The sequence below is a fragment of the Acanthochromis polyacanthus genome, chromosome 12 (genome assembly GCF_021347895.1).
Source record: "Acanthochromis polyacanthus isolate Apoly-LR-REF ecotype Palm Island chromosome 12, KAUST_Apoly_ChrSc, whole genome shotgun sequence".
Taxonomy (NCBI): Eukaryota; Metazoa; Chordata; class Actinopteri; family Pomacentridae; genus Acanthochromis; species Acanthochromis polyacanthus.
This window is the reverse complement of record NC_067124.1, coordinates 23,277,541-23,289,117: the sequence shown is the minus strand read 5'-3', so window position 1 is coordinate 23,289,117 and position 11,577 is coordinate 23,277,541. Positions and strand designations below refer to the sequence as shown.

General features: G+C 39.1%; 1 protein-coding gene across 1 annotated transcript; it reads right to left on the bottom strand.

Annotated features, from left to right (window-relative positions):
- Positions 1-207: 207 nt before the first annotated feature.
- Positions 208-8,441, bottom strand: LOC110959543 (NLR family CARD domain-containing protein 3-like). The gene is made up of 8 exons (XM_051957300.1): positions 8,322-8,441; positions 7,721-7,799; positions 7,287-7,515; positions 4,467-6,252; positions 4,197-4,370; positions 3,273-3,428; positions 2,833-2,879; positions 208-1,773 (listed from the first exon to the last, which is right to left on the bottom strand). The coding sequence occupies exons 1-8, from the start codon at positions 8,360-8,362 to the stop codon at positions 1,235-1,237; spliced, it is 3,051 nt and encodes a 1,016-aa protein (XP_051813260.1). The 5' UTR covers positions 8,363-8,441; the 3' UTR covers positions 208-1,234.
- Between the last annotated feature and the right edge of the window lie 3,136 nt (positions 8,442-11,577).

Below are 11,577 nucleotides of genomic sequence, written 5' to 3'. Positions count from 1 at the left end.
AATTTATCCTTCCTCCCTCTGGCAGTTTCTGGGTGTTTTTTGCTCATGTCACATTTTTACTCCTTGTGGGTTAATTTTTAACTGCAATATCCTGCACCTCTGTGGAAACAGCACAACTGTGACTAGCAGTAGAGAGAACTCAAAATAGTCATTTGTGTTGTATAATTTTATTATAATGTCATAAATCACAAAAAAGACCCCAAAAATCATTTTTTCATTTAAACTGTTTTACAAAAATTGAAGAATCTGGAATCAATATGTTCAACATTTTTAAAGTGTCCAAAGGAATTACCAGCACTGAAAGAAAACGGTGATTCCACATCAACTCGGAGATATTTCACCATGCTGAATTTATCGTCCAACAACTTACTAACAGCATCCTTTACTGTGTGACTTACTGATTTTATTGATCAAGTAAGTTTTATTTTCCTCTCAATCTCTTTTGTCCTTCCTCTCTGCTCTGTAAAAACACAACCTGCAATTCACCTGACAAGTCACTGATTTTTGTTTTTATTTTATTTTTTGTCACCTGATGGTTGGTAAGATAAGCTTTGCCTAACAAATCACAACTGTGTCTACAATCAGCCATTTACATGTAAAATCACATGTGTAACATTACATCTAAAACAGACTTATATCATCACCTTCATTAAAATCTTTGCACCTATTGGACCGAAATAACAAATTCATGCCAGTAGAGTGAAAAACAGATTAACCAAGTGGTCAAATGTGTGGCCCAAAAAGCAAGAGTTCATAAAAAGCTGAATTTTATTTTCAGCAAATTTCTGAATAGAATAGCTAGAATAAAGTGACACTGATGAAATGTCACAATTTTAAGCTTTTAAGACATGATTATTGTTCCTGATGGAACCATAAGTCCCACACAACATATTCAAAGACCATCTGAAAGCTAAAAATCTGATGCTTCTTTCTCATTTTACAGTTTCTGTCTCTGATGAATGCCATTATTTTGGCGATTATGAGAAAGATCCTTGATCTCAGCTGTTCAGCTGGTACTGGTCAGTGGGCAGTAGGTCAGACTGGGGTCGTACTGGGCAGCCTCCAGGAGTGAACGAGCTCAAGCTTGACGGTGTGTGGCCTTTCACTGAGTATTAAATGAATAGAATGGATCAGGAGCAAACGGCATGTATTTCAGTGGTCCAAACTGGCTAACAGATTCTGTCCTGAAAAAGGAAATTTTCTGCTGGAGTTTCTGCAGTTTCTACCTCTCTTTTTATATCTGACACAAAGACACAGAGGAATTCAACTGCCCAGGTTTAATCTTGAAAGCAGGAAAGAGAGGCTCAGTGAAGGTGGTACGGACGGTGTGGAGGTGTCTGAGTCTGTCAGAGGACACTTTATAAAAGGACAGAGTGCCTGCAGGCCAGTCCAGGTACACTCCCACTCGTCTGGATGAAGGAACATAGATAGATGTTCTCTTGTTGTTGTGCCATAGAGAGTAATCGTCATCAGAACACCTCAGACTCCAGGACTGATCGTTTCTCCCAAGACAGGGATCATCATATGCTCCTTTCCTCTGGATTCCTTTGTAAGTCACCGCTATATGAACCACTCCTTCCCGCTCAACCTCCCAGTAAAAGCGACCAGCTGTTGACAACCCATCTGTACACAGAACCTGGCACCAGAAGTCGAACCTGTCTGGACAATCAGGATACGGCTGCTCGTCTGTCCTCACTGTCACCTTTCTGTTGTTGTCAGACAGTTCGAGTTGTCTGTGAGCTGTGTTTGTGTCCAGTGTGAGTTCACAGGCATCTGGCAATTTCAAATAGAAAATAAGGTCACCATCTACTATGATTTAAAGGCATTTTACAAATTCTAAAGTGTTTCAAATCAGTATCTTCATAATTTCACTGGGTTCAGGCTGTCTTGTGGGCTTTCACACAGATAGCCATAGAAACCATGTACGGATAATTGTTGCTAATATCCTATTTTGTGGTCTGGTCTATTCTGTACATGCACAGTAGGTTGTGTCTCAGCTGTCATTCATGGGCATTATTGACTTTGTAACATAGTCACACACAGACAGAAATTTTGAACTTCACGCAGACATCCATGGAAAGGCCAATGCATATTCTTTCGGGTTTGTGGAGATGACACAATTTACATCACACAGACCCTATGGACCTTCATTGTCACAGAAAGTATTTTTAAAGTATTCTAAATATTTCCATTCATCCATCCATTATCTATACACCGCTTAATCCTCTTTAGTGCTGTAGGGGGGCTGGAGTCTATCTCAGCTGACTTGGGGTAAAGGCATGGGACACCCTAGACAGGTCACCAGTCTGTCACAGGGCTACATATACAGACAGACGATCACACTCAAATTCCCACCTATGAACAATTTAGAGTTACCAATTAACCTCAGCATATTTTTAGACTGTGGGAGGAAGCCGGAGTATCCAGAGAAAACTAATGCATGTACAGGGAGAACATGCAAACTCCATGCAGAAAGATCCCAGGAAGGCCGGGACGTGAACCTGGGTTCTTCTAGTTGCAAGACGAAAGTGCTAATTCTAGATATTTGAAAAGTCTGAATTTTTTCATACAATTGTGAGCCAAATTTGAAGAAATGCATTCAAGGCATTAAAGAGATACCATGTTCATGGGAAAGGAGAAGCGGGTTTTGTGAAATCATGTAATCTCTGAGGTTAATGTCACATTGTAGATGTGAGCTCTGATGGACAGATAGTGCCAGACAACAAAACAAATGAAGAATCAGGAAGCAACAAAGAGATGCCACTTCAGTCAGAAAACCATGATTGCAGACAGATAACTTGAAGCACTGAACTCAATGCAAAATAAACTTACATTTTCTGAGACCAGATTTCAACATCTGCTTTCCACCAGGGTCTAACCTAGAGAAAAAACAAGTTCAAGCATGAGAACACAATCAGGTGACATCATTACCAGCATGTCAAACTAGCACTACATTTCCACAAAGCTATTGCCACAAGTGATATTATATATCAACAAACTGTGTATTACTTGTATTTATTAGACTGAATCTACAAAAACATGATTCTTTATGGTTTAATCTGCCATAAAGCTGATGTTCTGCAACTTCAGTGTTTCCAATAGAATCAAATAGCTCATGTTTAATACTACATATTATTAGTGTAATTATTGACAAGAAAAACAAAGGCAGCCTTAATCTTATAAAATCAACTCTTTGTCAATTTGAACCACTGGCTCCAACTAACTTCCCCACATTCCCTCAACCAAAGCCAAACAGACTTGTTTGCCCATACTTTAGGGTTTCCAGTCTACAGGTTGCAAACAGCGTTGCTGCTGAGTCTCCTAGATGATTGTAGCTGAGGTCCAGCTCTCTCAGACGGGACGGGTTGGATGTCAGAGTTGAAACCAAAGAGCCGCAGCCTTCCTCTGTGATCAGACACCCTGAGAGCCTGCAGACAAACATAAACAGTTGTGTTTTCATCATTTCAGAGGACATTAGATTGATTTACATTAATTCCCTGGAGATGTACCCCAACCATAACTATAGCTACCAGCCCCAACACTGACTAACCTTAAACCAAGCCTTCATGCTAAAGTTTTATTATTATTTTCAATCAGCAGATATTTTGTATAAATCAATTTTCACTTTGACATGAAGGAGTCTTTGTTGGAGGTTAATTCTTGTCATAAAAACTGAATTACTGTGACTCAGTATTAAAAAGCAACCAAGGGGAGACAGTGACTGTTAGATGCATTGTATAGCTAATAGGCACCTCATTATTTAATTATTCATTGGAGGGAAGCTGTAATTGTGTAAACAGATTATGTCTCCACAGCATAGGTAATGTAACACAGAGAGTTAAATTTTAGGTCCTTGAACCTACAAAATCAAAAATTTGTTTCCTCTGTCTTTCACACAGAAATTCATTTTGATGGTTGATTAATGACAGCTAAGAAAATGACAACATGAACACTGCACAGTGGGCATATTTATCTTTACAATCTGCACATACAGCCAACTAGATAGAAGTATTTGGCTGAATTTACCTTAGCATTAGTCATTATTTTGATAAATCCTCCATGGAACACAAGAATTTAAATTTCTTTAATTATAATTGTACCAGCTGATGACAAAATTTGTAGAACACATTTGTTTTCTGATAAACCTGTGCATAAAGAAGGATTTAATGGGTCATCTTTAATCTGTGATTTCCCACCTGAGAGTTTCCAGCGTACATTGTGGACACTGCAGCCCTTTGCAGAGCAGCTTTACTCCAGCATCCTGCAGGTCGTTGTTGCTCAGGTCCAGGTCATTCAGACTGGAGGATGGTGAACGGAGAATTGAGGCCAGAGCTTCACAGCTTCTCTCTGACAGGTTACAACAACTCAGCCTAAAGAGGAAGTAGCAACCAAACAGAAATTGTAAGATTTTTTTCCAGTTTGATATTTATAAATTTTTGTGGCCTGTTTAGTTTGATTTAACCTACACAGCTTTGGTGGAGGCTTTGACAACAGGCAGCAGCCTCAGCAGAGCCTCCTCTGAACCAGAATATTTCTTCAGGTCAAACTCATCCAGATCTTTTTCTGAAGATAACAAGATGAAGACCAAAGCTGACCATTGAGCAGTAGACAGTTTATCTGTGGGAATTCTTCCTGATCTCAGGAATTGCTGGATCTCCTCCACTAGAGAACTATCATTCAGCTCCCTCAGACAGTGAAATAGGTTGATGCACCTCTCAGGAGACATGTCCTCATTTAACTTCTTCTTGATGTACTGGATTGTTCCCTGATTCTTCAGTGAGCTGCTTCCTGTCATTAAACCTTTTAGAAGACTTTGATTGGTTTGCAGTGAAAGACCCAGGAGGAAGCGAAGGAACAGGTCCAGGTGTCCATTTGGGCTCTGTAGGGCCTTGTCTACAGCACTCTGGTAGAAGAGTTCAGCTTTGTCTCTCTGTGAAGCAGAACTGGAGGGTGATTGTTCCTCTGTCATCAGATTGACACCAGTGTTGATGAATGTCTGATGGACATGAAAAGCAGCCAGAAACTCCTGAACGCTCAGATGAACGAAACAGTAGACCTTGTCCTGGTACAGTCCTCTCTCCTCTATGAAGATCTGCGTGAACACTCCTGAGTACACCGAGGCCGTTCTGATGTCAATACCACACTCTTTTAGGTCGGATTCATAGAAGATCAGGTTGCCTCTATGGAGTTGCTCAAAAGCCAGTTTTCCCAAAGACTCAATCATCTTAATCGTATCTGGAGTCCAGTGTGGATCTGTCTCAGCTGCTCCATCATATTTGACATTCTTCAGTTTGGCCTGAACCACCAGGTTGTGGCTGTACATCTCCGTCAGAGTCTTAGGCAGCTCTCCTCCCTCTCCGGTTTTCATCGTTTCCTCCAGAACCGTGGCAGTGATCCAGCAGAAGACTGGGATGTGGCACATGATGAAAAGGTTTTGTTTCTTGATGTGGGAGATAATTCTGCGGGCCTTCTCTTCTTCTGTGAATTTCTTCTTGAAGTACTCTTCCTTCTGTGCGTCATTGAACCCTCGGACCTCTGTCACCCTGTCAACACACTCAGGAGGGATCTGATTGGCTGCTGCAGGTCTTGTGGTTATCCAGAGGCGAGCAGAAGGAAGCAGCTTCCCCTTCATGAGGTTTGTCAGCAGCACATCCACTGAAGTGGACTCTGTAACATCAGTCAGAATCTCGTTGCTGTTGAAATCCAGAGGAAGACGACACTCATCCAGACCGTCAAAGATGAACACCACCTTGAATTCCTCAAATCTGCTGATTCCTGCTTCTTTGGTTTCAGGAAAGAAGTGATGAACAAGGCTCACTAAATTGAACTGTTTCTCCTTCAGCAGATTCAGCTCTCTGAAAGTGAATGGAAATGTAAACTGGATGTCCTGGTTGCCTTTGCCTTCAGCCCAGTCCAGAGCAAACTTCTGCGTTAAGACGGTTTTCCCGATGCCAGCCACTCCCTTTGTCATCACTGTTCTGATTGGTTCACCTCTTTCAGGTGAGGGTTTAAAGATGTCTTCACATCTGATTGTTGTTTCCGGTGCAGCTGGTTTCCTGGACGCTGTTTCAATCTGTCTGATCTCGTGTTGATCGCTGACCCCCACAGTTCCTCCCTCTGTGATGTAGAGCTCTGTGTAGATCTCATTCAGAAGGGTTGGATGTCCTGCTTTAGGGATTCCCTCAAACACACACTGAAACTTCTTCTTCAGGTTTGATTTCAGTTGACGCTGGCACATGGCCCCAAGAGTTTCTGAGTGAATGCATAAGAAAATATTGGAGGGTTACACTGGGCTGTACAAATTTCCAAAAACAATATCTGTAAGGGAGGTTGTCTAACTCTTAACTATGGTGGTCAGCAGGGAAGCAGAAGTTCCAAACTGGTTTGTATTTATCGAACAGTGGATAAATAACCATATGAAGAGTTTATTTTCAAAAACAGATAACTCCATTTTTATACATTTTCAGAAAACTTTTTGTTTTATTGTTTACTTGAGAGAATATCAATCAAACTGAAGTTGAGTGGATTTGACTCAGTAGAAAATGACAAAATAGAGAAAAAATAAATTATCTTTATTATTCTTATTATCTCAAGTAAACAACTAAAAAATAAGCTTTCTGAAAATTTATGGAGATATCTGTTTTTACAAATGAACTCTTCATATAAATTTGTGAAAAATTGTCTGTGAGGGATAAATGAAATTGTCTGTTATGCGGTAGTTCCAGAACTGACATGTAATATTGAGGAAAACAAAATGATGTTCTCTCTCTCCCAGAAATATTTAATGAAATCATTTCTAATACGACTTAATAAAAGTAGCGTTAATAATATAATGGTCCTATAATAATATATGTTGCAATGGAAATTTTGTCACTTACAAGTAGTAAGGGAATTAAAGGGTCCAATTATATACAAAAAAGCAATTAAGCTCAGTAAGATCTGGACATTTTTGGACATTGGGGAATCTGCACCCAGTGAAAGCATATTTTCTGTTACTGCACAAATGATGCAGCATATTTGTACACTGTACTATTGTATTTCTACTATGCACAAGTCAGCTTCTTCCAGACATCATGTGCTTCCTGTGCAAAACATTCATTCCTATTTTGTTGCAAACTGTAAATCAGAATGAACCCCACTCACTACACCACTCTTTTTATCAACTTAATAGCATTCCATATGCAGGTAATAATTTGCAGATGTTGCATGAAATCCTTTCTGATGCATGTATGTATATCTACAGTTTACATTTTTTGACTATTGCTGAATCTATTAAAGGCTCTTACTGCTCTGCAGATAGTCAGCCAGTTGCTTCTGGTTCATTTTTTGCAGGAAATGGCGTGTGATCTTCAGAAATGCATCTCTGATGCTCCTCCTTTCTTCCTCCTCTTCACCATCAACCTCCTCCTCCTCTTCATCTCGTCTCTCTAAGTTCTCTGGATCTCCTGGACTTAGAACTCTCTGGAACCCCATCAGCTCGTTCCGAACAAAAGAAACAATCTTCTGCTCAAGACGCTAGAAAAGAATATAATTCTTAACTTTTATACATCTAACTTTAAACCTAAAATCAAGCTAAAAAATTTACTTTCAGTTCACCCGTAAATAATAGTGTTTTTTCTCTTTGCTTATCACAGACACTTACACAGTTTTAGGAATAGTGGACATTCCTTTACTTTTAACTGTTACTTGTCATTATTAGAAGTTTTTCGGTTTCACGCACCTTAAATACATCGTCCATTGAAGGGTATGCAGATGCACGCATCCGTCGGGGGAATTTTTCTCCTTCTAGATAATACAGCCTCGACAGAAAAAAATATTTAACAAAAAATATTAGTCTTTAAATGCACTGAATAACTAGAAAAGACCTATAAAATCTGATGTGACTGTACTTTATTTTTTAGTTCACAATGTATTTGTTGCAAAAGGACAAAATGTCATGGAACACACTGAGATGTCTTGAATATCTTATTTTTTATTGATGTCATGGTTGTGCTTGTCTGATAATTAATCCTTAAATAAGGATTAAATTTAGCAATTGTATTATTATTAGAGTAATTAGAAGAAGCTTGAAAAGGAAATAAAAGCAGCACACTATTTGAAAAGGTTTGATAAGGGCCACAATGGAAAAAAAACACTTGAAGGCAAAGAAATCTTTTCCTTGTAACGATAATTTCAAATCTTAACCTCAGATAATAATAATGGAACATCTAGAATCTGGACACCTCCACTAAAAAATAAATCTTTAAGTGATTAATGAATTAACCTATCTTTAATCTTCAGTACATTAACAAAATCCTCATGTCTATATTCTGTTGGCTTACTTTGAAACTTCAGGCTGTTCATATTCAAAAAGTAAATCCATTGGCAGGTCGCCTTCCGCAGATCCAAAACTTGAAGAAGAGTATCCTAAAATCTGATGCTCAGTTCTGACAGAAAAAGAGGATTGCCTGAAGAAAGAAAAAACACATTAAAAACTTGTTTCTATAATTTTAAATTATATTTATAGGGGTGGTGTAAACGGATTTTGTGCTGTAAATAGGTTTGCTGACTTACTCTGGGTTGTTAAAAGACACAGGTGGAGACATGGAAGAGTCACTCTTCATGGACAAACTGCTTGGCAGTGGAGAGCCTGACTTCTGCTGCCAGGTCCTTACATTAACAGATAAAGTGTTTGGTTTTTTTTTCTAGTAAAATAGCAGGATTTTGTGAGCGATTAATACAATGGTAGGGTTGGATTCTTTGTTGAATAAGAGGAAGGTGGAAATTACAGATCAGCACTGTAACAAATAAAATATAGCAGATATTTAGTGCTAGAGTTTCTGTTATGTACTTTTGAGGAATAAGAAAGATAAACTTAGAACAGGAGAAGAAATGAAAACAGAAACAAAGTTCATGCATACTGACTTACTCTGAGTGAGGACTTTGCTGTTTAAAACCCACAGGTGGAGCCATAGATGAGTCACTCTTCATGGACACACTGCTTGGCAGCGGAGAGCCTGACTTCTGCTGCCAGGTCCTGAGGTTAACAGAACAAGTGTTTGGTTGTTTATTCCTAGTAGCAAGATTTTATGAGCATTTAATACATTAGTAGGGTCAGAGTCTTTGTGGAATAAGGGAGAAAAAGAGAAAGGTGTAAATTACTGATCAGTACTGTAACAAATAATATATAGCAGATACTTAGTGTTAGAGTTTCTGTTACGTACTTTTGAGAAATAAGAGGGGTAAATGTAGAGCAGGAGACGAAATGAAAACAGAAACAAAATGTATGCATATCGACTTCCTCTGAATGAGGACTTTGTTGTTTAAAAACCACAGGTTGAAGCATAGACGAGTCACTCATTACGGACACACAGCTTTGCAGAGGAGGGTCTGACTTCTGCTGATGGGTCCTGACATTAATAGAATAGAACAGAATAGAATAGAATAGAATATCCTTTATTAGTCTCACAAGGGGAAATTTGGTAATTTGATACATACAAATTGTTGAGGCTTTAGTTGAGGCTCAGCCATGTTTGTAGTGGTAGTATTAACAGAGAGTTTATTGCAAGAGAGAACTTTAAAAGTTACTAAAACTCTGATAAATCTATGAGACATAAGGAAGTTAACTGATGATACAAACAGGCCAGACACTTTAACTTGTCACATGTGACAGTTTCTTTTAGAATAAATATTTGCCTTCAAAGTTATAATAGTTGTTATAAGAGTAACTGCATCCCTTAAAAATACGAGGGAAAGCCGCAGACTGGTCACTCTTCAGTGAAGAGGGTTTTTTGTTTGTTTGTTTGGTTTTTTTTTTGCAAAACTTTTATGTTCAGGTACATTTCTGCCAAAGATGACTTAATGCTACTGTTTCGCCTTAGGAGCTCTGGTGAATTGTATTATTTAAGGAGTTTTTTTCGATCAAAATTTGTGTTTCTTGAGAGACTTGGCCAAAAGAGCATCAAAAAAGTCACTGTCACAACAATTAATGCAAACAACAAATTCAACAGTAGCACAAGGCTAAACATAACGGGGCGGCATAGCTCAGTGGGTAGAGTGGCCGTCTCACAACCGTAGGGTTGTGGTTTGACCCCCTGGCCCGTTGTGCTCATGTCGAGGTGTCCCTGAGCAAGACACCTAACCCCTAATTGCTCCTGATGGGTCGTGGTTAGCGCCTTGCATGGCAGTGCCCGCCATCAGTGTGTGAATGGGTGAATGTGATGCATCATGTAAAGCGCTATATAAATACAACCATTTACCATTTACATAATTTCCAGTCAAAATGTAACAAAAATAAGAACACAATAGGAGAGAACTGACTTCCAAATTGAACAGAACAAGGGTACTTCAATAAGTTCATCAACAAGGGAGATAACTTCCATTTAGAGGCATAACTGTATACTATAAAGCCTTGCATCACTGTCCACAGAAACTGAAATATTTGAAGCCATCAAAGCTTCTAGATGTTGTGCTGTGGAAGCAGAACAATGCAATCATCCACACAGTACAGGTGGCAGAAACAGCCAAATGTGGCTTTGAACTGTTAATCCATGCACCTTACTCATCCAGCCTGGCAACATCTGACATTTATCTATCCTACTTGTGTGGTAATCATTTCTGAGTGTTGATGAGGTCAAACGTGCTGCTGAGGAGTATCTGAGGGCTCAAGATGTGACCTTCTTCCAAGAAGGGATATCAAAGCTTGAACATCAGTGGATTAAGTGCATTAGGAGACTATGTAAAAATAATGAAAGGACAGTCTTTCTCCAGGGACATTTTCTAGTGAGGCCGAGAACTTTTTTAAGTATCCTCATACATCTGTTAATTTTGCTAATTTTCTTGACAAAAATGTCTTTGAATGATCTCTAACTAATGCGAGTGTAGTGATTTCGTAGATGAGCTCACAGATAACAGTCATGTACAGCTGGGGAACTTTATCTTACCTGTGAGGCTTCGTCTTGCCTTCATGTTCTCCACCCACAGAAGTGATAGAAGGTGGAACTCCCACATCTTTCTCCTCAGACTGACTCATGATAGAAGATACACCTTTACACAGATAAACCAAACTGTGTTAGAAAGGCTCAATTCACAGCAAAAAAAACCAAAAAACAACTGATTTCTAGATCAAAGATTTTGAGCAGGATCTCAGAAATCAAGTGAAGGTACTAAGAGTCAGGTTGGATTCTACAGTCTTGGGGGAGTCTTTTATTCATAATCTTGTGTAAATATGACTGAAGTTGGTTGATCCAACCCAATGCTGTACTTTAACAAGATTCACGAAGCATTGGTTTTTCCAAGAATTGTGTAAACTGATTTAGAAGCTATTGTTCTGGGTGCATGCAGTCAGTGAGGGTGAAGGGTCTTCTCTCAGACCCTTTACCAATTCACAAAAGAGTTCTGCAGGGTTGAATACTTGGCCCAACACTCTTTAACCCATGCCGTCACCAATTCCCACATCCACCTGTACGCCAATGACACCATTATCTATACATCTAGTTCCTCCCTCCACACTGTCTACAATACAGATTACCTTTAATAACATTCAACATGCCTTTTTTGATCTTCTGTCAATAAACACAAGCAAAACCAAATGTATGG